The following is a 25,041-nucleotide window of genomic DNA, read 5'->3' on the forward strand; positions in this document are numbered from 1 at the left end:
CCACCCCAGGAAGAAGGCGAGCCCTCCTGTCCCCCAGCCTCATCCCACACTGCAGACCTTTGCCCCAGCATGGCCGCCCTGGAGCTCCCGTCTCTGCACTGCCTCAAGGCGGTGGTGACCCATGTGTCCCCGCAGGTTCACACGGGAGGCGGCACAGGACTGCGAGGTGCTGGGGCAGCGCATCCCCGCGGGCGCCGTGCTGGAGATGGCCGTGGGCGCCCTGCACCATGACCCCGAGCACTGGCCGCGCCCTGAGACCTTCGACCCTGAGAGGTGAGGACTGGCCCCTTCAAACAGGCCCTGGGGGACGTGAGTGTGGGGGGATTGGAGGCGCCTGCCAGGAGACACAGATTTAGTAAAGTCCCCCCAAAGTCAAAAGTCATGGCAGTCAGAGAGACATTTTTTAGGCATAATTTCTAAAGGAAATAACTGTACCATTTTTAAAAGCCCAAAACATAATCCAGAGATTTAGCATTTCCACAGCACTGCATACAAGTAACAAGACAACTTTTTAAAAATAAATTTATTTATATTTATTTTTGGCCGCATTCGGTCTTCGTTGCTGCACGCAGGCTTCCTCTAGTTGCGGTGAGCGGGGCTACTCTTCAGTGCGGTGCAGAGGCTTCTCATTGCAGTGGCTTCTCTTGTTGTGGAGCACGGGCTCTAGGCGCGCGGGCTTCAGTAGTTGTGGCACATGGGCTCAGGAGTTGTGGCTCGCAGGCTCTAGAGCGCAGGCTCAGTAGTTGTGACGCACGGGCTTTGATGCTCTGCAGCATGTGGGATCTTCCCGGACCAGGGCTTGAACCCGTGTCCCCTGCATCAGCAGGCAGATTCTTAACCACCGTACCACCAGGGAAGCCCAACAAGGCAATTTCAAATGGGTGTCCACTATTTGTTCCAAGAAACAAGGACACATTTCAGGAATGCATTAAGAAGTAGCAGAATGTTGTTTCCTTTTTTAAAACTTAATGCCTGTTCCAATACAAGAGCATCAACAATTTCTCCAGGAATTCATGAGAACCAGCTACCCTAACATGGTAGACCTGGATCCTCTCTCCTCTCCCCTGCATGGATTTGGTCCACTGTCTAGATTTCATTTCTAGACCCCCAATTCAAAGTGTCTGAGCAGGCATCTACACGCCCTCCTCATCAGAGTCTTCGGATATTGCTTCCTGGCAAATAGGGGGGCTAGCCAGCCTGCAGCTCTGTTCCCACTGTTAGTGGCTCCAGCTTCCTGTTAATGCGGCTCCAACTCTACAACCTGGTCCCTGGGAAACCATGGGCAGTGGGACCCAGATAAGTAACATTCTGCTGCCCAGCAGCTCCTGGAATTATGGTAAATATCAAGAAACATAAACAGCAGCTGCAAGGCTTACAGCATCACCTTTGAAAACAAAATGTGCACTAATATGATGTTGAAAAGGTGGGTCAAGGGCTTCTTGGGCCCATAAAGTCCAGAGGTAGTAATAAGTGAGCTGGCTATTACAAAATAGTGGTTGTCACGTAGCGTTACTGTCACAGGACACACGTGGCAAATGCTGTCATTTGGTAGCAGATACGGCAATTCCTTCTGAAGAAGAGCTTCCAGTGGGTCAAATACTGCCACCCCCAGTGGTTCAAGTTTCAGTGCTTAAACCAGAAAGGTGAGTGTGGGCAGGGAGACAGCTGCCCGACATGGCATCAAGAGACAAACTGGCAGGACATGGCCTCCAGAGGAGTCTGGTGCCCAGGGACTCTGCTTAGGAAGGGGATGACGGCCAGCCAGTGTCACCCTCTGGCCACTGGGGAAGTTGGAGCCATGGGTGAAGCGAGAGCTGTGGTTCCTTTGAGACTTTCATCCTGGATTCTAGTGGGCCTGCAAACTCATTAACAACACAGTGAATTCATCAGGAGAGGCAGAGAGGGCAATGCTGACGTTCCAGGTGATTCTATCAATTTAGCGGTGCCTTTAGGGCTCTGCAGGACAGGAGGAGGGGAGCCGGACTAAAGCACATGGATGAGTGGCCACCAGCTCCAAAGCCTTAGGGACTGACCGGTCCAGGAAAACAGGATCCTGTAGGCCGAGGTGGGGTGTAGGCCTCACGTGGTGGGAGCGTGGCCTCAGATGATGGGGTCCTTTGGTCAGAGCCAGTGGCTGAAGCCCCAGGAAGGGAGGTGGTGACCCAGGCCAATGCTGACCATGCTGCCCTGTAGGTTCACAGCCGAGGCCCGGCAGCGCCAGCAGCCCTTCACATACCTGCCGTTCGGGGCAGGTCCCCGGAGCTGCCTCGGGGTGAAACTGGGGCTCTTGGAAGTCAAGCTGACGCTGCTGCATGTCCTGCGCAAGTTCCGGTTCGAAGCCTGTCCTGAGACTCAGGTGAGCCCTGCTGCTCCGGGCGCAAGGGGTGCCCACCCCAGTTCCCTGATGCCTGCGGTGGCTTCCCGGCTCTGCGTGAGCTGGGGCGAGTTCCTTAAGCTCTCTGGGTCTCAGTTCCTTGATCTGTAAAAGGGGGACCATAACAGTCACACCTCCTCCCTCTTCTTGTGGGGTGAGGATTGAGTCAATCGTTAAGCTCCTGGCACATAACCCGAGTCTGTGTTATCTATTATCATTCTTGTCCTCTGTACAGCAAGGCTGGGCCTCACCATGCTGTAGCTCTCCCCTCTTCAGCAAAGAGGACCCAGTAACCCTGCAGAGTAAATGATATGATTCCCATTCTTCAGAGTAAATTATATGATTCCCATTCTTCAGATGAGGAGCTAAAATAAAGCTCAGAGAGGTTAAGTAACTTGCCTGACGTCACACAGTTGGACTGCACACTCCTTGAGATCAGGGACCAAGAGACTGTCCTATTCATTGTCGGAGGCTCCAGCCCCCAGCTTCAGGCCAGGCATGTGCCCATTCAGTCATTCAACAAACACTGATGAACAAAGGAATGAATCGCCGGAGAGTGAAGAAATTGAGGTTCAAGCCAGATCTCGCTCACTCTCAAGCCCTCCCTCTTTCCTCTACGTGCAGCAGCCTCTCTGCACAGCATCAGCTGCCCCCCACACAACCCGCAGCGCTCTCCTCCGCGCCCATTCACAGCCCCTCAGCACGGCTGCAGACCTGGACAGGAGGGCGTAAGGGGACAGATAAGAAGGACACGATGACAGATGGTAACAACTTCTAGATTCAGAGAGTGGCATTGCCTCTGACAAACAGGGAGACTGGGGCGAGCTGCTGGCTGGGGAGCAATAATGAGCTGGGTTGAAATACAAAAGGCTGAGGAACTGGATGTGGTGATGTCCATAAAGGTGTGATGGTTAGGGCTGGAGGGAGGGAGGGTCAAACTGGGAGCAGAAGACAGCAGGCCCCTGCCTGCCTGAGGCACTCCGTGGGTACAGGACTTTCTCTGGAGGTTTGTCTCATTTACCCTTGATCTTGGCATACAATACAGCAGCCAGACCAATGTCCCAGAACACTGCTTATGCCTAGCACTCCCCAGCTCAAGATCCAGATCCGAGTCCCAAGCCTGCTGGGTCCAGGGAGAACTCTGAGCTCACTTTGCCTTCCCCGCCCCAACGTCCCACTCCAAGAGCCTCCCACCCACTCCCCCCTGCCTGCTCAGTCTGTTGCTCCTTCTGGAATGCCATCCCTCCCCCTTTCCCACCCCCAGTCTAATCCCATCCTCCAAGTCCTTTGGTGTTCCCTCAAATCCCGGAGTGGCCCCTGAGACGCCCTGCTCACAGGGCCGTCTCCTATTCCTAGCCCCACCCCAGGCGCCAGCTCCTCCAGGAAGCCCTCCCTGACTCTGCCAGCCACAACAGACCTCTGCTTTTTTTTGAAGTCCAATGGTGTTTCAAGTGTGCCTATAACTGTCTGATACTGTAGCCACTAGCCACGTGTGGCTATTTATATGTTAATAATACATCAAATCAAATACAAAATTCTGCCCCTCATTTGCATTAACCCCACTTCAAGCATCCAGCAGCCACACGTACTAGTGGCTACCGTACGAGAGGGGGCAGGTCTAGATCGTCTTGTTTCCTGAGCGTATCACTGGTCTCCCATCTGAACTCTCGAAGACATCTGAAAGCCCACCCGGCCCCAGCACTAGGGCCTCATGACCCTTCCTTCCTTTGAAGGTTTCACGGTAGCCGCTGAACAGTCCTTTTACACGCAGCTCAAGAGGACGCCCTGCTGCTTGAGTAATTCTGTGGCTTTTCTTCCAAGTCTCCAGTCCTCCATCGGTCTGCCTAAGCTGGACATAAGGAAAGCTTTCTGAATGGCAGCAGGCCTTCAGCAGGGAGCTCTCCCCAAGCCCCTGGGGAGTGGAGGTCTGCTCAGTTACTGGCTGGGCCCCAGGGTGAGAGATGAGGGGAGATGAAGACAGTCTGAGGCTTTGCTCCCCTTCCAGTCATGGGCCCTCGGGCAGGTCACCTGGCCTCTCTGAACCTCCATTTCTTCATTTGCAAAGTGAGCTGCTCCCACCTTAGGCAGGCTTATTAGAAGGATAAATGTGGGACCCCTCCCTTGTGGTATTTATTAACACGGGAAAGGTGGTGAGCCCCCGTCCAACACCCGGCCTGAGACATAGTTCTGCTGCTTCTCAAGGTCCCCCTGGGGTAGCTGCTTTGCTCACTCCCAGCCTGCCGGCCCTCAGCCGAATTCCCACAACCCTTCAGGCCCCGTTCCGAGGAAGTTTTCCTGTCAATAGGATTAACTCTGACAAATATCTTAATTTCCTCTATTTTAGGTACCGCTGCAGCTAGAATCCAAATCTGCCCTAGGTCCAAAAAATGGCATCTACATCAGGATTGTCTCCCGCTGACAAAGTCATGACCAGCCCCTAATTCAAAGAAAACCCTCATTTGGAAATTCAGATTTTTGGAAAAACATCACCGAAGCAACTGAAAGCGCGCCTGGCATATGATAATACGAGAGGCCATTTACGTAACATTTCCTAAATGCTTAATAAATGTTTGTTGCGCTTAGTTTTGACTTTGCCAATAGTGTTTGAGCAACGGATCCACCTCTCTCAATCAGGGATTGCTGATAAATGAGTGAAAATGTAGTTTTGACAAAATGATTGAGAACTTGGGGTTTTTAAAGAAGTTCTGGCCTCAGGATGGAAGGAATCGATAGGGCAAGGGACACATGGATGCTCAGGTGAGTGGTCCTGACGGCCCCAGCTCGGGGGCCTTTTCAGCATCTGGTTCATTTAACTTAGAGAATAACATTCAACAGAAGCTCAACTTCAAACATGGTTCAAATGCTTTATCATGCCTCGATTTTCCTAGGTAGGCTACTACTAACTTTGTAAGTTTAATGCACAGAAAAGTGATAGAGGCTGAAGTGTACTTTTTCTTTTAAAGAACATCCTACCTTAGTTTTGATCAAATAATCAAAATACAGAGGTGAATTTTAGTAAAAGTAATTATTGTGTTGCTGAGAAGCTCAAATGCAACAAAGAGTTTGCAAACTGAATCCCGGATCTGCCACCAGCAGCCTGTGATCACGGCTGCTGCTCTTGCCACCTCTGTGCCTCTGTTTCCTCCCCTGTAAAACAAGGCTGCTGACCCAGGTCACAGCGCCTTCCTCTACTTAACATCCGAACAGCGTTAAGGGGCTGATGTTGTATAAATAACAGAGCAGGGACCTGCAAGCGAGGCTGTGGTACCCAGGCTGAGCCACCTTTACAAAGTGCAGGCTGCTGCAGGAGGGCTGGGAGAAGGGGTCTCCCGTACCCACTGCTGCGAGCGCTGCTTCTGCTGTGTGTCCTCCCTGCGTCCAGCACGCCACGCTTCCCCAGAGCGCTCCCCGGGAGGCTCCCCTACTACCTCTTTGCATGAAAATCCTGAGAGGTCTTTTTGACTCCTTCCCATCACAATGCCCACCCCCTCCGGTGCCCACAGGAACAGCTGCCCCATGCTCCCACCCACAACTGAGCTACATGCACCCCATCCCTTTCTCGAATGTCCAGTCCAGGTATTTGCCAGTGTGCTTTCTCAAAGGTCAGCAAGTGCAGAGCCCTCGGCAGTCTTCACAGCGCACCCGACTTCCCTGGAGCGTTCGATCATCTCCCGCCCCAGGTTCCCCTTGCCACTCTCCTCGCCCACACTCCCAGACGGACCACTCTGGCTGCTTCCCACCACCCAGCTCCCAGCAGCCTTGGATCTTAGAACTACAGGCAGAGGCATCATGTGGAGACTGGACACACCGTATCAGGAGGCTGGGGAATGGGAAGGAAGGGTGCAGGTGAGGAGAGGACACCTTGCTGAGGACTGAACCTGAGGCCAATGGGACCAGCCATCCAGGACGAGGCAGATGGCCTTATGAGGTGGAGCCTCATAAGCCATCCTGCCAGCCCCTCCACCGCCCAGCAGAGACCCCTACCAACCACTGTGTGTGGAGGACACAAGAACACACCACCTGCTCCGTGTCCACAACACAGTGCACAATAGTGGATCTGGGTTTTGTGGGGCTTGAAAGCTGAGTTGAGGGAAAGAAGAAAACCAAATACGTAACTTGCAAATTTAACCAAAATGTACGATCACGCAGCCATATAGCAGGGGTCCCTCCTCGGGCTGTGGAAAGGGTCCCAGCAAATGAGGGGCCATGAACCTTCAGCTTCATTGGCTGCATGATAAATCCACACACAGCCTCCTTGAGGCCAGTAACGGGGGCTCTGTTATATCCCGACCCCCAGAAAAGTGCCTGTACACAGCAGGCGCTCAATAAACAGACACTGAAGAATGAGCTGCAGCCATCACCCACGTCAGATAAATATGCCTTTATTCCCAGACTCTGCTGTGATGCTGCAGCACAGGTATTCAGATCTCAGGGGGACATAAAACCCTTATTCACAGGGTGCTCGGTGCTGAGGCACCTGCCAGGGTGCTCGGTGCTGAGGCACCTGCCAGGGTGAGTGCACTTCCTGGGTGACGGTGACTGCTGCCAGGACTAAGGGAGACCGACAGGGACTCAGTGACACCACACAGTAGCCACGGTCCTAACAACGTGATATATGGGCCAATTTCAAGCTGGAAGCCCAGGAGAAGCAGCAGAAGAGCCGCCTAGATTAGAGACACAGCAATGGACACAATGACTGTGCCTCACCAGGCCCACAACCCAGGATTTCCTGCACCAATGGCTGCTGTGTCATTCGGACAAAAACAAAACCAGGTGCCACCAAGACCCTGAAAAACCAAACCAATGAAGAGACAGAAACTCTTGAAAATTAAAACCAATCGATAAAACAGTGTCTGGAAACTCTGTGCCTGGTGCCAATCTGCAGCAAAGTCAACAAAGAGTAAAACATAAAACTTTAACACCTGAGTAAAAAGCAATAATGGGTTCACCTACAATCACTACTGGCTAGTCCAAAAGTGACTTAAAAGTGAAAATATTATCAGCCGGAGATTAAGAACGTAACTTCATCAAAAAGTTAATGTTAAATGAACGGTTCATTAAAACTTTTTGTTTAAAAAAAACCCAACTTTCCCTAATAGCTATTTCAAGTAAGATCAGCCAGAAAGGCATAAAACCATCGGGCGCTCACTTCCGAAAACTGAAGAAGGATGCCAAGGAGAGCAGGCTGGGCGGGGCAGCAGCGAGGCTGGGGGGGGCGGCAGCGCGCCCGGGGGAGTCGGTGTACTGGATGACGTACTCCGGGTAGGCCTGGTGCTTCTCGAAGACCACGAAGATGGAGGGGTCAGACATGCAGTTCACGCAGCTGTCGTACAAGACGTTGCCCTGACCCTCCTTCGCCGGGGGGCGGACCAAGGTGGCGTTGCCTCGGACGAATTTGCCCACCAGCACCCGAGCCAGGAACATCGTGTGGGACTTGGTGTCAGTTTTGCTGTAGTGGTGGGAATACGCGGCGTCCCGGGCAAAGTAGCTCCCTGCAAGGACACCAGGGCTGGGCTGGGCACCAGGGGACAGCCCGCAGCCGAAAGAGGCACGCCGGCGTCCTGCAACCCGGGCGAGGCCAGTGGCCTCTGCCCTCCCTCTACTCCCATCTTTCCAGCTTTTCCCTTGTAAGGAGCATCAGAGGGGTCACCAAACTCTGAGACAGAAAACTCCTTTCAAGTTAGGATACTACAGGTCTCTGGACACCCCGTTACTGAGCCCCCATCCCCCGCCCAGAACCTCCGTTTCCTGAGCCATAAAACGAGGCTGTTGGGCCCGACCTCCCAGGGCTGGTGCGGAACGTGGCTAAGACCCCACACACGGAACACGGCGCAGACACCGGCAGCCCAATGTACGGATTCATGAGCCCTGTCGAATGGGGGCCTGAGCTGGAAGCTGTGCCTACACATTCAGGTTCACAGCCCACCACTGGCTCTTGTGCAGCTCGACCCCGCAGCCGTCAGCACGCAGGACAGAAGCTAACGGACGGACTCGGCAGAGGGGCTGCTGACTGCAGATCACACCACTACGAGCTTCTCTCCATCTAGTAACCATGTCGTGGTTACAGAAGAGAATGTTCTTGTTCTTAGAAGGTGTTACGGGGTGAAGTGGGGATGATGTATGCCGCCTACTCCCAAATGGTTCAGAAATAAGGGAAGGGGTGATAAAGCCAATGTGAAAAGTGTTAAAGCTGATGAACTAGGTAAAATTTACGTGGGAGGTTTTTTTTTTTTTTAATATTATTCTTGCACCTTTCCTGTGAGTTCGAAATTATTTTCACACAAAGTTTAAAAATAACTAAGAGACAGGAAAACGGGGAACTCACATTATAGTAAGAATGACATATTTACACGAGCGTATCTGAGCATTCAGATTTCTACTCTAAGGAAACAGCACAGGCAGGTGGGGACCTGACTCCGGGCTGGGAAGGGTCCCACAGGGATGCAGACCCATTTCCCAGTGAAGCCAAACCACAGCCTAAGCAGGGCCACCCCTGCTCAAACCCTGGGTCGGGCCCAGGGCTGCACACAGGGGAATGAGAGTAAGGTGCCGCCAGCTGGGCCTCCCACATCCTGGCCAGTGCTCACTGAGTCTGAACCCGCTGGTTCAGCTCATGCTGGCTCCCCCCACGCCCTTCATCTATTTGCTTGAAAGTGGTTTCCGAGCCCTGGACAGCGAGGCCAAGAGGGTTCTGCCAGCAGGGCCGCCTCGCACTTACCCCTGCCGTAGGAAGTACCATGGAGACCACTGACCCGCCAGTCAAAGTTCTGCTGGCAGATGGCGTCGACGAAGTCGGTGCTGGTGCCGTGGAACAGCTGCCTCTCGTCCACTGTCTCCCCGCTGTTTCTCTTCTGCATCTGCTCCTTCTGCCTAGAATGACGGGAGTGAACGTGTGCTGGCGGCAGAGGACGCCTGTCACCAAACACAGGCCGCCCAGCCCAAGAAACACATTTTATTAGATGTGTCATGAGACCAGGAGCCACAGGTCCATGAGACTCCAGCCATGGGCCAGGGGCCAGAAAAGGCGAGAGCAGGGCCTGGGTGAGAGCAGAGGGAAGCCTTCCCTCCAGGGCTCCAGGCCTGCATTGCTCCATGAGCCCCCAAAGCAGACAGACCAGCCCTTGGAAGGCAAGTGTGCTTCTTCCCACCATCCACCACGCCTGGAGCTTAGCCAGGGGGTGGGAGGGGGGGCCTCCTTCTCCCTCTCCTGTAAGTTACCTTGATCTCATCACCAGAACCAGAGTTCAGATCACACTGCTCCAGCCTCTTGTGCGGAAGGTCAGCAGGAGCCCAGGCCCACTGCGGTGCCCTGCTGTGGGCTCCTCCCCACCCAGGCTAGTGCCTGAGAACATGCCAGTCCTCAGGCACAAGAAGGAGGCCGCTGCTCTCTGGCTGCCAGGACAGCAGCTTTACACTCCCCAGGGTGTGGGTGGCTTATTCGGACCCGTCTCCTGTTGGTCTTCAGGGAGGCCGAGGGCACTAGTGCAGGAGCCAGCTCTGTCTCTAGGGAAGCCGCAGCCTCCCATCTCCCTGGAGGACCATGCCAGCACTGAGCTTGTACGGATGAGGAGGTGGACAGGAGAGGGAAACAGCTCCTGATCCCAGCAGCACTGGACAAACAGTGGCTGTTTTCTCGGACTGGCCCTGCAGCGTGGGGCATGTCTGGTAAGCAGCTGGCTGAGGGCACAGAGGCCCCAGCCCACCCCGAGCGAGCCCCCAACGCACCACTGGTAGACTTCCCAGAGGGCCAGGTTCTGGACCCGCTCAATCTTCTGAACGTAGTAGAGAGGCATCGTGTTGGTGAAGAGGTTCCAGATCTTTCGAAACTCCTCTGAGGATGAAGGGAGGGCGATCCTCTGTAAGGGGCAAATAGTTTTACTCTGTTATCATCAAAGTGTAGAATATACATCTCTTCCCAAGGCTGCTCATGAAATGCCAGAACCACAGGCAAACCCAGACAGCTTCTACCACGCTCCCCTTTACTTCAAGGGGCAGCCTCTCCATGCTCCGGATTTGTGCTATTTGTGGTCACTTCTCTCCTCTCCACTGTGAAGCCAGCCTAAAGGACAGGCAGGCGACGCTATGTGAGTACCACCCTGGCTGCCCCCAGCACACCCCTGCTCTTCTTCTGAGCCCACACAGGGCCGACTACAGAGTCGACAAGACCATGGAGCTGGTGCCAACGGATGTGGAATACACACATCTGGCAGAGAGGGGGAAAACCCTGCCACAGGCAGCAATGCTGCGTGAGCCCCACACACGGCAAGCGCCGAGCGAGAGGCCAGGCTGGCAGACGGCACACAGCAGCCCAGGAGCTCAGCAAGACCCGCGGGCGCCCCTCCCTCCCAGCTGAGCCCGCCCTTTCCTTAGCGTCTGGCTCTAGGAAGCAAAACTCCTGACGAGCCCAGAGGGGCCCGTGACTCGCGGGCCCCAACTGTCTCACAGAGTGACAAGCCACAAATCCCTGCCCTTGCTGCCTGGACCCCAAGCAGCCTCCCTGTTCCCAGCTCCACCAGCCTTGGCCCAGTGACAGCCTGACCTGGGATCACCGTCCTCCCCCACCGAGTGCAGCCGTATAATAACCACCTCACCCCCCAAAGACCGTAAACCATCAGGACTCTGTGTAAACATCCATGGGTCTCTGCAACCCAAAATCTGACTTTGGTTTCCTTGCTCCCACCTCACTAGATGCCACCAAACCCTCTCCCTCAAGCCCTGCCCTCCCAGCCTGGAGCCTGGCAAGGACTCCCGCAGCTATCATGGCCCGCAGCTCGGCCCCCTGACCAGGGCACTCCACAGCTCGGCCCTGACCTCCCACTCCTGTCCCCCAGCCCCCGCCTATGCACGCCTTCCACCCGAGACACTCCGTGTCCTGACTTGCGTTCCTTCCCCAGCCAGTTCCCATCAACTGGCGTGTCCTTCCCCACCCTCTGCCTGTGTAAGCGCCAGCCATCATTAGGTGTGGACCAGGTGACACCTTCCTTGATCCCTGAAATACAGTCGCCTGGTCCCCTGATGGTCGAGTACTGTGTCTGAAAGTTGCCCAGCCCTCCACACGTCCTGCCAGGGCTGCTGGTGTCTGGGTGTGCTTTGTGCGGCTCCCAGGCACATGTTGGAAAAACCGATCTGCACAGTGCTTGCCAGGTCAGAGGCCAGTCAGAGTGCTCCACGTACATGGGGTGTCATCGGACACCGGCCTGAGCTCTCTACTCAACTCAGCGTGGCGCCCGCTGCAACTCGCTGAATAGACTGTTCCTTCTCTCATCTTCTAGTAAGTTCCTAGTACCTCCCAACAGCAACTCCCCTTTCAGATGGTCCTCATCACACCAAACCTTCTGCTGGCTTCTCCCTTTTCTTGCTTAGTAGAACTTTTATCAGCTAAGCAGCTCTTAAGCTCCTTATTTATGCCCTTCCTAGAAAATGTCCAGTTCGTCATCCTCCCTCCACCATACAGCCTCTCCCCTCGAGCCATGGCCACCTCCTGGGTAGTCATCTAGCCGTAAAATCCCCAAGATCTGAAAGAAACCAAACCTCGCACGCACCTCTCAGCGGCGGAGGACACAGCGTGGTCCACTCACACTCACCTGTGTCTAAGGACACCCTCCTCCCCAGCCTGGGGCAGTGCCAGTCTCATACCTTAAAGCCGGTGTCTGACAGGGCCAAGGGGTCCCAATGCTCAGGAATGCTCTTTAGGCCTTGGGAACTGACGCTGTTACAAAATGTAAAGAGAAACACTTAGTTTGTTCTTAGACATAAGTAGGTTTCCCAGGGGTGCCTCCAGCAGCCGAGGCCGTCAGTCTTGAGCGTCAGCATATGGTTCTGTAAAAGCAGGTAGGAGGCGAGGAAGCACATAACCACGCTCTCCAGCACGTGACAGCACTTCCATCTTTGCCGATGTGGTCAAACCAAAGCCAAACCCAAAACCAATCAGGCACGAGGGATCCACTTCTCACCTGTATCCCAACTCCAACACATAAGGGACAGAGCATATGACTAAAGCAGCGCACCCAAACCCTCATCCATGATTCTGAAATTCGAAGAGCCCTGAAACTTTCATTAAAAACAGCCTCAATGGGACTTCCCTGGTGACACAGTGGTTAAGAATCCGCCTGCCAATGCAGGGGACACGGGTTCAAGCCCTGGTCCGGGAAGATCGCACATGCCACGGAGCAACTAAGCCCACGCGCCACAACTACTGAGCCTGCGCTCTAGAGCCCACGAGCCACAACTACTGAAGCCCGTGTGCCTAGAGCCCGTGCTCCACAAGAGAAGCCAGCTCAATGAGAAGCCTGGCTCAACAAAGAGTAGCCCTGCTCACCGCAACTAGAGAAAGCCCGCGCACAGCAAAGACCCAATGCAGTCAAAAATAAATAAAAGTAAAAATAAATTTAAAATGCTGTGAATTCAGAACACAATGATAAAAAAATTTTTAAAAACCCAACAGCCTCAATGAAACTAACAAAGCCTTGTAAATCAACTATACTCCAATAAAAAACAAATTAATTTAAAAAAACAGCCTCAATGACGTATAACTGGCACATAAAACAGTTTTTAAAACATAAAATTGACGTCAAAATTCATGTGGCAGTAGAAATTTGACTTGAACTGCTAAGAGGCTACTTGTGGTCTATATATATTTCCTTCTTAAAGTGACTATGCATTTTTTTACTGCAAAAAATATTAGCATGTTTAATTGCATGTGTCACATAATACAAAGCAGCACATGCTCTTTCTAAAAATGAAATAAAAATAAAAACTGATTTCTAAAAAACACATGGCCCAAAGGATTTAGAATTAAGGACTGTGAAACTCTAACTCCAAATCTTTCCTATTCAGTTTCAGAATGCTGTTCTTCCTACAATAGATCTACCTTCTGTTTCTGCTGGCATGAGACGTGTACCTTCATCCTAAGCCTCAAAGAACTCCCACAAATAACTTTCCTAGGAAAATGGCACAGTTTAAAAATAACTAAAAAAAAGGTCCCACAAACAAGAATCAACCAGAAACAGACCCATGAAGACTTAAGATGCTGAAATTACCATGCAGATTATAAAACAGCTATTCTATGTTTAAAGAAATAAAAGACAAACTTTAAAACATATGCAAGGTGAAGTAAGTCAGAAAAAGAAAAACAAATACTGTATGTTAACACATATATATGGAATCTAAAAAAAAAAAAAAAAAGAATGGTACTGATGAATCTAGTGGCAGGGCAGGAATAATGACGTAGACATAGAGAATGGACTTGAGGACACGGGGGAGGAGGGGGAAGCTGAGGCGAAGTAAGAGTAGCATCAGTATACGTACACTACCGAATGTAAAATAATTAGCTAGTGGGAAGCAGCAGCATAGCACAGGGAGATCAGCTGGGTGCTTTGCGATGACCTAGAGACATGGGATGGGGGGGTGGGAGGGAGCCTCAATAGGGAGGGGATATGGGGACATATGTATGCATTATGACTGATTCACTTCACTGTACAACAGAAACTAACACAGTATTGTGAAGCAATTATATTCCAATAAAGATCTATTTTTAAAAAATCATATGCAAGGAACAGAAAACTGTACAAAGACCTGGAGGACCTGAAAAGAAAAAAAAACAAACAGAACTTGTACAAATGAAAATACAATCCCTGAAGAAGAAGTTCAATGGGCACAGGCTTACTAGCAGATGAGGTGACCTAAAGAGAGGGTGAGCGAGCTGAAAGGTAGGGGCAGTGAAATGATTCAGAACGTGGCGTAGAGCAGGAAGGAGACAAACAAGGCAGGGAAGAAGCCAAGACACGGAGAGCATAGTGAAAAGGCCTGAATCTGGTCAGAGCCAAACTGGATCTCCAAAAAGAGAGTAGCTAGGACAGCATGGAGGCGATTTTCAAATAGAACTAATGAGACATACCAACCTACAGACTTAAGAAGCAGAAAGGATCTCAAACAGGACAAATAAAAACACATACCCAGACACACCAAAGTGAGAGTGCATAATACAAAGACAAACAGAAAATCTTAAAAGCAGCCAGAAGGGGCAAAAAAGTGATTCTGGAAGAAAGCATCAGTTAGACCAACAGCTGATTTCTCAAAAGCAGCAATGGAAACCAAAGCACAGTGGAGTGATATCTTCAATGTTTCAAGAGAAAATAACTACAAGTAAAATGTCTACACCCAGTAAAAATATCCCTAAGATTGAGGGCAAAATAAAGACGTATTCAGGCAAAGAAAAGCAAATTTTTTTCCCAACAGATCTTCATCTAAGGAAATGTGAAAAGACAGAGAAAATGGTATAAGTGGGAGTAAGTTTAATGAAACAGTCATAATGTAAAAAAGCAGTGTCTCATGAAGTTAAAAAATAGCCAGTCCAGAGGAGGGACTTGTGTCAGCTGGTAGGACAGCAAAGATACTGACTGACTTATACCTAAGTGAAAAACTCGTGTTGTAATTTCTAGAGTGGCCTTAAAAAAACAACAGTTAATAGAGTGCATAACTTCCCAACTAGTAGAGAGGAATAAATTAAATGACAAAATATATCAAAAAGAAGGTAAGAAAAAAATAAGACAATCATATGACAAAAACTTCATGGAAGATGAACAGACAGTAATGAACTAATAAACCAGATACCTGATGTGTAAATGCCATTTCAATCCTTAAACTTCTGAATATGGAGATCATATTCTGTGACCCCATTAATTATGTAAATAGACGATTTGTTTCTAAAAGTGACCCACACAAGAGTCCCAGGTGGCCACAGAGGCCCAAGCAGACTTGCTTGCTGGAGTCATGACCACCAGCTACCGTCACACAAGTTGGAGGGAAGCACGACGCACTTCACTGCACCAACGTGTGCGACATAGCAGGGAGATCCTGAATCCCTTGTATCTTACTCTGAATTTAACCAAAATAACCTCTCTTATTTCTGACATGTGGTGTCTGCCATGGTCCCCTGAAAACTAAGTAGAGTGACAACAAAAGAGATCCAGTCTCAGAAAGGAGACAGATAAGTTTTTCTAAACTGCATCTAGGGTAGGCTCTGGATAGGGAGAGACTAAAAAATGACGTCCAGAAGTAGGATGACTCATAGTTAACCAAAACTAAATCCAGAAGCAATCCACAGGGGAGACTGAAACATTTAACTAAATAATAAATATTTCTGCATGGTAAAATACTTCACAGACAAAGCCAAAAGGCTAACAACAAACGAAGAAAACACATTGCAATTTATATAACAAACCGAAGGCTGATCTCCCCATTAGATAGAAGACTCTTAATGTTTAAGAAAAATACCAAAATGTTGAGAGAAGAATGGACAAAAAGACAAACAGTCCACTGAAAAAGAAAGGCAAATGGCCCTTGCATGTAGGAAAAAATATGAAACCTCACTCATAAGAGAAAGTTCATTAAATACACTGAAACACCCTTTCCCACCTATGAGAACAGCAAAAATTCAAGAGCTTGATGACTCCCTCTGTTGGCAAGGGGGAGGGAAGCAGGCACCTCACACATTCTGGGGTGAGTGCATAACGGTCCCACCCCACAAAGAGGAACCTGCATTTACCTTCTAGGACTCTAACCTGAGGACCTACCTCCACTAATATGAAATAGCACATACACCAGACATCCTTTGTGGTGTCATACTTGTAACAGCGAAAGACTGAAAAACGGCAAAACATCCCTCGAAAAGGGACAGATTAAACTATGGTACATGCAAATGATGGAGAACTGTGAAGACAGAAACAGAATTTAGAAGACTTCAATGAACTGAAAAGGACTCATTTTTTTTTCAATATTTGTATATACTGTGAAATGATCACAATAAATCTAGTAATGATCTATTTTTAAGTGAAAAACAAAAGGTACAGAATAGGGCTTCCGTGGTGACGCAGTGGTTGAGAGTCCACCTGCCGATGCAGGGGACACGGGTTCGTGCCCCGGTCCGGGAAGATCCCACATGCTGCGGAGCGGCTCGGCCCGTGAGCCATGGCCGCTGAGCCTGCGCGTCCGGAGCCTGCTCTCCGCAACAGGAGAGGCCACAACAGTGAGAGGCCCGTGTACCGCAAAAAAAAAAAAAAAAAAAAAAAAAAAGGTACAGAATAGTATATATAGAATGTTACCTTTTATGCAAGAAAAGGAAAATAATAAGATACTTTTATGTATGTGCATTTGCTCATTTTTGCAAAAATAAACACAGAAAGATAAACCAGAAACTGATGAAAATGGTTGCCCATCATAGAAACAGTGTGGAGATAACAGTGAGAATACTGACTACTGAGTATATCTTTTCATACAGTTTTGACTTTTAAATCATGTTTTACACATAGCCAAAAATAAATTTTAATAAGAAAGGGAGGAAGGAAGGCACACTTGGCTTCGAAGGAAATAGGGAGCGGGAAACCCCAGGAGGTTACTTTGTTAGACTCACACGTACTCTATTTGCTTGCATTGATAATACTTTTTCCCTCTAGCTTCTTTAAATGACCCTGCCATGCTCCACAAACACAACCACTGAAGTCCATCTGTGAAATCTTAAAAGAAGAAACAGAAACACTGTAAGTTCTCTGTGAAACAGAAACAAGCCAGATTTCTCCGGCTGATGGAAGGTGCAGTCCGCTAACAGCAGTGCTGGCTACAGCTCTGGCTACAGTCCTGGCTTGGGCTGTCACACACCCAGACTAATGGGCACCATGGTACCTCTCACCATCCAGGCCACCCTCCCCCAGTAAGTGGCCGTGGGGATTAGAGAGAACTGACCCCTCCCCCAGCTCCAATCCTAGCACACTTGCCTCAAGCCTAAAACTACTGATTCAGAGGGGTCTGATCAGTTTGCAAAGCTCACAGATTTGCCCATCAGCTGCAGGAGGGCCCTGCCTGCTCCTAAATGCATAGAAGGCCAGGCACTACCCTCGTGGCTTCTGGCAGCCTGTGACATAAGGGATCCCACCCTGGGGATGAAGTTGGCCCATTAGTGCCTGCAGCACCTGTTCTTGGTATTATTCCATGATATCCAAGTACTAAAATAATGGGGGTTTATTGGTGTAATTTTTGGTGTATTTCAACATTTACAAAAATTCAGGTCTGTGACTCAATTATTCACTTGAAAAGACAAGCTGATGAGCTGGCTTCAAGTCTAGAGTGGCTTGCAGATCACAACAAGCAGCCCTATAGTTACATATCACAATGCCTCAACCCACAAGGATAATTCTTTCTCTGTTTCAAAGCCTTTCCAGCTAGTGGAATATGCATGTCAGCAGTCTAACTGCTACAGGTGACTCTACACTGGAATTGCCATTCATACATGACACAACTGGAGGAAAAAGAGGAACTTAAAATCCTTGGTTAGAAACAAAAACCACAGTTTGCTACCAGTGGAAAAAACCTGACTAACAAACATACACACAAATGAACAGAAAAACCCGAAGAGCTGTTTAAAAAGATTTCCTGCAAGTTATAAAACAAAAGATATAATCACTTGAAGATGGAAACAGAAAATATTAGGAGTTAGATTATTACTATTTCCTCACCATTCTCTAAGTTAGTCTAAACTAAGAAAGAACTTTTTGGCTTCTGGAAAAAGCTGCACAAGAATACCTGATGTCTCAGTAACATCACTGGCAAACAAACTTAAAGATAAAACATCTAATTAAGTGATTTTTCTGGTGTCTTCTTCCTTTATTTTATGTTGTGTTTGGCTTATCATTTAATGCTTTGTTAACTACATCTGCATCATCGTTAAAGTGATTATACACCAAACATTTACTTTTTATAACTTTGTTGTATTTTATAGCTTTATAATACATGCTACTATGTTTTCATTTGAATGTGGTAAATATACACTGGTTTTTCTGTTTCATGAAGCCTCAGCCTTCTTACAGATCACTCAAATGAGCAGCAGCACTTTGGTATTAAGTGAAGGGAAGTACAAATACACTCAGAGGAGGGCCAGGCACAGGACACAGAGACCGAGAGTGCCAGGGCGTAAGTCTGCAAGCCAGCTAACCCTCTTAGTGCTGTAGCTAGTCTGAGTAGGTTTTGTACCTGCAGCAGAGCGCACAACAACTGATACACACACAAGTTCCCCAAATGCCACCTACCAGGTCTGCTTCAGCTTCACATCCTGGGGAGATACGTATTTGGGTCTCCGGCAAACCTTTCTAACTGTGCCATAGGCCAAGTTTTTCTGAACGAAGGCTGGGAAAACAAACAAACACATATACACATATGGGATAGCAATGTTTTATAAACACAAATTAAATGGGTTGGAAAGCTAATCCAAATGTAAAGCTCACAATCAGTCTGTTAAAAAAAAAATCAGGCAATTTTACACATTTCAAATATTCAAAAAGAAAACAGGTATGTGTAGGAGACTGGGTTTAATGAATAGATGAATGATTAGTAATTGACCTATGAATTATACATGAGTGCTTTTAAATTGTTCCTTCCAATCTTGTTTAAACTATTATTTTGCTCAGCAATTTTTCCCAGCTTGGATATAAAAAAGCTTCAGCCCGGCCTGAGACCGATTTACCACATCTTGAGCCAGTGGGATTTAGAGTTAGAATAATAGTTTTACTCTTATGAGGTTTTTTTTCTTACTTTGACTAACCTTACCCTACAGAAATACTTCTCAACTTTTTAAAACCTGGACTGTCTTTAATACGTGAAATCCATGCCCCATGCCCAAGATTCTCAGATTCCTCCTGAGGGCAGCAGTGGGGGGACGGGGGAACTACCTTTCATGTTGAAAAATCACAATACCTCTAAGTTAGACTACATGTCCTGACCCACCAGGAGAACTCTGTCAAGTCTTATTTTCTGCAGTAGAGTACAAACCATTTTCTTTCACTTGAAAAAATAACTCACCCTACTGCATTTCAGCATACACCCGGTGATCACCTAGGCGTGTGTCCCTCATGCCACAGCCCACATGGTCATCACGATGGGCACTCCTGGGGGGTCCCCACATTCTAATCGGGAGCCCATAATCCAGAGGTGGCTACCACAACCCCTTCAGTTACCCGTCACTCAACCTCCCACCAATACTCTGCTCATTAGCTTAAACGGGCTTTTTATTGGTCTGTTGACTAACACTGCAATGAACCTCAAATGAGTTTTTACTGGTGAAATAAAAAGGTATTCAAGATAAGTGAACTGGATAAATATATACGAGACCCATTCCCCACTGTCCCCTAGACAGGGTAAATGTGAGGCCTTCTCCCTAATTTGCCCTTAAAGAGGATACACTAGGCAAAGTCTCTAAACAAGCCCTGATTTTGGGGATTCTGCCCAACTGACACCAGCTAACAGACATCAGAATTCTGCCTCTGGAGTCTTGGCATTTGCCTCGAGTGACTGTTTCACAACAGGAGTCTAAAAGGCAGAGCCAAGTCTTCCCTGGTCCTACAGAACGAGTCAGTTGTGCGTGTTTCTTAAACGTCCCTGCTTCCTCATAAATATTTAGTTAATAAATGTGCGTGGCAGGCTGCGGTCTGAGACTTGCTTTCACTCTACCTAGTAGTCAGGTTATGAAGGGAGAAGTTAACTCACCTCAAAGTACTTCTGTGGCTACTGTTATGTACCAACAAACAAACAAAAGAATTGTGCCCACCCAAGTGAGCCTGAGTGAGTCTGCAGCAAACATGCTTTTTCTTGCAGTCTGCAGTGAACTCAATGTGTATGCTCTTCCCCACCCTCATCTTCACTGTTCTGTCCCCTGGGGCTGCTGCCTATGTTGAGAATGATAAAGGCTGCATCTGACATTTCTGGTTGATCTGTTTTGGTACTGTCCAGATACTTTATCCCTAGTTTTTTTGTTTTTTGTTTTTTGCGGTACGTGGGCCTCTCACTGTTGTGGCCTCTCCCGTTGCGGAGCACAGGCTCCAGACGCCCAGGCTCAGCGGCCATGGCATGTGGGATCTTCCCGGACCGGGGCACAAACCCGTGCCCCCTGCATCGGCAGGCGGACTCTCAACCACTGCGCCACCAGGGAAGCCCTGTCCAGATACTGTAAAGAAATATTTCAAACTATGGTCAGCAGGAGTCAGATGGGTGCTAGGTGTATAGACTTGTACTTCAGGCCTTTCCTGACTTATTATTTCATATATTTCTCACCATCCCCTTTAAGGCACTTGTGTTTATCAGACTGTGGGTTGCAAACCACCTCACATGTGACTTGTGTTCCCCAGCTGACACTGCAGACTGTAAGCAGTTCTCACTGTAGAGCAGAAGAAACTTTTAGGCTCTCTGTACAGGCACATCGAGAGGGCAGCAATTCTACTTCAAGTAAAATCAAGAGTGCTACAAACCACAAGCAAAACCAACTGGCTAAAAGCAGGCAGACAGAGTGGATTTAGGATAATTCACCAAAAACACTTTGCTGCCCTCCAAACAGAAGGTCCACAAAAATAAAGAAAATAATAAACTATGCTTAAAGGAAGGTCCACTTAATTTCCTTGAAAAATGCTGAAAACTCAGAGGGATTCAGAGTTTAAAATGTGAATTTAAAGGCAAAACTGAACTGAACAGGGATGGACTGATAAATCTCTGTGAAAATGGCTTGAGAGAAGCCACAAAAAACCTGAAACTTAAAAAAAAAAAAAAAAAAAAGTCACAAATAAGCCACTGGAAGGCCTGACCAAAGGGTGTTTGGTCTGTTTCTGTCTATCTGCCTGTCTGTCAAGGCAACCAGAACAAGCCAAGGCCCAGACTCAGCATACCATGAGCAGAGCATCTGAAAATCCGCTTCCCAACAATTTTTAGTTGAAGTGTGTGCCTACCACGGCCGGCCATCTGTGATGAAGGTGTCTACAGAAAGCAGAGCTGCACAGCAGAATCACTATGACACGTGTCAGCAACCTGGACACAGGGACGCCCATGGCCTAAAGGACAACCGCCACTGCCCACAGGCTGATGCTGCTTGTCCCCCACAAGGAGGGCTCCTGTCCCCTCCCATCCCCCTTCAGGCAGCTCCCCACCCATCCCGCTGGCGGGCCTCCATCCCCCCTTCCAGTCTGGCAGCGCTTCAGCAGCAGAGACCACCCCATCCTTCTCTTTCCTGGCTCTCAATGTGTGTGCGGATTTTCTCCAAGGTTAAAATGGAAAAGGCAAAGCCAGCAGATGACCAGGCCTTGCTGGGTGACTGCAGCGGGTCAGGAAGTATCTTTTTTCTTTTGGCCAGATCAAGCAGCTTGTGGGATCTCAGTTCCCCAACCAGGGACTGAACCCAGGCCACAGCAGTGAAAGCCTGGAATCCTAACCACTAGGCCACCAGGGAACTCCAGGAAGTACCTTTGAAGTCTAATTCGTATGTGTGCTTTCCTGCCTGGAACTTCAGAGCGGCAGCCTGGGGGTCAGACCCTGCGGCACAGTACGCCAGGTAGGCCTTCTCCAAATCGCTGTTGCTGACGCTGGTCACGGGGTGCTCCATGCCCTGTGAAGGCAAAGCCAGATACGAGGTGAAGGCAAGAAGAAGACAGACGCTGGGGGCGTCCGCACCACCCACAGATGTGCCCATGGTGGTTGTTTGTGTCCTGGGGGAGGCGGCGGAGAGGAGCCGGGCACGGGGTGGTGGCAGGAGAGGGAGGCACAGAAAAGGAGCCGACGCAACTGCCTCCTGAAAGCTGCTCGGGAAACAGAAGCCCATACACGAGGACCCCGCTAACCCAGACAACGTATGGGAGTGATGAGAGAGAGGGCATTCAATTACTCGTGAGGGATGATACAACCCTTCAAAGGAAGGTGAAACATCAATGGTGAATTCTCAAATGCTGCTTCACGGAGGGCCTGAGCGACGCTACCTCCTCTGGCCCTTGTTCCCACCACCCTTTAATCAGAGTTCGGTTCTCCTTGCTGTGGTCTTTTTCTGGTCTCTTGGAGAGCTCTATTTTTTCAATTATCCATTTTGATCCCTCATCTTCTTCCCCATTACCTACATGGTATCGAAGATGTTGGAATGGACTGACTTTGAATTCTGGCTCTCGAATCTGTCTCCTCTATAACCTCAGCACGTTATTGGAACCTCTCTGAACCTCAATGATCTCAACTCTATGACAGGAATAGCAACAGAATTTAAATCATACTCATGTCATTATACAATAGGACCATCCCATCCTCAAAGAACTGAAAAAGTGATTAAAATAAGGCACAGAGAGCCCTTAGCACAGTGCCTGGAACAAAAAGCAAAGGTGCAACAGAAATAGAGGCAGATACCTGGGCATACAAGTCTGAAGTTTGGAGAGGAATCTGGTCTACAGACAGAGGTGCAGACATCACTCAAGGTGGCCACCAGTGTCAGAAGAGCGGGGGGTTCAGGCTAGACCCCGGGAAACGCCAACATTCACAAAGGAAAGTAGAAAAAAGAAGCCCATGAAGGAGACAGAGGAGGAGCAAAAAAGGAGAGTGAGGCTCAAATGTGACATATGAAACATTTTTTCAATAAAATAAATAAGAACTTTTAAATTTTTAAATAAATAAATCAAACAAAACAAAAGTAAGCACATAGATACAGAGGACAGACTGGTGTTACCAAAGGGGAAACAAAGGGGAGGTGAGGAGAGGGTGAAATGGGTAAAGGAGGCCAACCGGCGACAGATGAAAATAAACCTTTGGTGGTGAGCATGCTGCGGCGTATGTAGAAGTCAAGATACATCGTTGCACACATGAACCTCATGTAATATTAGAAAACAATAAGTAACTGAATAATTAATCTAATTAAAGAAAGAAAGGAAAGGAAGGAGGGAGTGGGCAACAAGCTGGGTGGAGACTGGCAATGCCACGGGATTTGGCACCTGGGCCCTTTGCCAGCGGCTATGGCTGGTGAGGGCTGTGCCGAACCGGGTCCCACCTCCTGCAGGCATTCCATGAATGGTGACCAGATGAACAGAAGTCAGATTCTGGCAAGTGGAGGAAGCAGAGATAGATGGGTTGTTTGGGTACAAAAGGGTGAAGGCAATTGTGGAGCTTTTAGATCAAACCAAAGGAGATCACGGGAGAGGGGAAAAGGCAAAAGGTAACGCGACACAAGAAGACTGTTGAGAATAATCCAGCCCGGATACAGGTTGGGGTAATGCGTCGTGGAGCCCACCACCTCAGGGACGGCAGCTTCAACGTGGGAAAACTCAGTGGGCCAAGAAGAGTAACACATTTATACACAAGATTAGGTTATGGGTTAAACTGTAACCCCCCAAAAGACATGTTGAAGTCTTAACCCCCAGTACCTCGGAACGTGACCTTATTTGGAAACAGGGTCATTGTAGATGTAATTAGTTAAGATGAGATCATACTGGAGTAGGTGGGCCCTTAACCAACATGACCAATGTCCTTCTAAGAGGACGGCCACGTGAAGAATGCTACTGATGAGCAGGTAGAGAGAGAGCAGAGTGATGCATATACAACTGAGGAACGCCAAAGATCACCAGCAAACCACCAGAAGTGAGGAAAGGACAAGCAAGAATTCCCTACAGGCTTCAGAGAGAACATGGCCCTGTTGCCACCTGGATTTCAGTTTCCAGCCTCCAGAGCTGTGAGACAACCCCTGCTGTTCTAAGCCACCCAGTTTGTGGTACTTTGCTATGATGACCTAGGAAATTAATACAGGGTGGAGGCAACCTGGATCTGAAATTTGGGCGTATATCCTCAGCTCAGGCAGAGAAGAACCCAGTTTTTCTGATAACCAAGAGAAAACTGTCTTAAACTGGCAATTAGCAGAAAACTAAGAAAGAAATCCAATTATGGGGTGACATCAGAAGTGTGTGGAAAAGCAAGAGCTAGAATGGACAGGTCACCCTATGAGGGGCCCAGCTGTTGGTACAAAATGAGACCATACAGCCGAAAGTCACCGAGTCCACACGTGCACATCTGAATGCACCAGCGTGTGGTACGTTGGTAAAATCCACAGACATGTTATTCCCAGAGATTCTCGATATTCTGAATACTCAATGTTCTAAATTATGCACTCCGGCTATACCGCAATAAAGGAGTAGCAGCCTAGAAAAGAAAAAGGGAAAACCCTAAGTTGGGTTGTTTGGAGGAGAAAGACCCCTGTCCCCAAAGTTGTGACAATGCAGTTTCTGAAGTCACCCAGGGTCCCGTGTCATCCCACTCAGCTCCCAGAAGGGGGACGAATCACCAAACAAAACGTGAGCGGCTGTCACATTTGTCAGTTGCTTCTTGCCTGCTGTGTGTTCCTCCATGAGGTCTCCGGGTGAGCTCCAATCATCATCCTCTCTCTCGCTCAATGCCAGGCTTGGCCTCTGCCCTCCCCTCCTGACCAAACCCAGAGCAATGCTGGAGAGCCTCCCTGGACAAATCCAGGGCAGACAGAAGGAACCCCAGGACGCTCAGAGAGGGAGACGGGTGGGGAAGAGGACGGACAGAGCAGTGAAGCGGGAAGGCCGGCGCTGGAAGAAGTGGAGAGGAAGCATGAGGGCGCAAGCCATCTCCTGAGAGTGACCGTGTCCGACTGGCCAGCGGGCACAGGCCGCAACACCTCTGTCCTTCAACTGGCCAGTCTATCCCCTGAGGATCTGCCAGGTGCAGGCACCATCCTCAGCAGGGGGGCACACCAGTGGCAAAAGCTCCCATGAGGCTCACATTACCAAGCCCCAGAGAAAAAGATATCCCAAGTGCAGGAGAAACTAAAGCCTTACTACTACAGCATCTTACAACCCAGAAGAATACAAATG

The 25,041-nt window shown here is 49.1% G+C and overlaps 3 protein-coding genes across 5 annotated transcripts in view; 1 reads left to right on the top strand and 2 right to left on the bottom strand.

Moving 5' to 3' along the window:
- TBXAS1 (thromboxane A synthase 1) overlaps positions 1-4,898 on the top strand; it is a gene marked incomplete at its 3' end in the record, with an annotated part of 154,446 nt that extends 149,548 nt beyond the window's left edge. Inside the window, exons 11-13 of one of the 2 annotated variants that reach the window (XM_081244942.1) lie at positions 136-273; positions 2,194-2,356; positions 4,719-4,898. In XM_081244942.1, the coding sequence (XP_081101068.1) occupies positions 136-273; positions 2,194-2,356; positions 4,719-4,793 (376 nt within the window). Of the gene's footprint in view, positions 1-135; positions 274-2,193; positions 3,467-4,718 lie in introns of those variants that run through there. The other variant, XM_081244941.1, reaches the window with a different exon arrangement.
- Positions 1-25,041, bottom strand: part of KDM7A (lysine demethylase 7A) — a 273,273-nt gene that overhangs the window by 131,278 nt on the left and 116,954 nt on the right. The gene's annotated exons all lie outside the window — the stretch shown is intronic.
- PARP12 (poly(ADP-ribose) polymerase family member 12) overlaps positions 6,741-25,041 on the bottom strand; it is a 45,773-nt gene continuing 27,472 nt past the window's right edge. The window contains exons 7-12 of the mRNA XM_081244940.1: positions 21,647-21,788; positions 18,454-18,550; positions 12,011-12,083; positions 10,100-10,230; positions 9,093-9,244; positions 6,741-7,866 (exon numbers count right to left, since the gene is read on the bottom strand). Coding sequence (XP_081101066.1) covers positions 7,520-7,866; positions 9,093-9,244; positions 10,100-10,230; positions 12,011-12,083; positions 18,454-18,550; positions 21,647-21,788 — 942 coding nt within the window. The 3' untranslated portion in view covers positions 6,741-7,519. The remainder of the gene's footprint in view (positions 7,867-9,092; positions 9,245-10,099; positions 10,231-12,010; positions 12,084-18,453; positions 18,551-21,646; positions 21,789-25,041) is intronic.

Source organism: Mesoplodon bidens, assembly GCF_964165515.1.
Source record: "Mesoplodon bidens genome assembly, chromosome: 9".
NCBI classification, from domain to species: Eukaryota; Metazoa; Chordata; class Mammalia; order Artiodactyla; family Ziphiidae; genus Mesoplodon; species Mesoplodon bidens.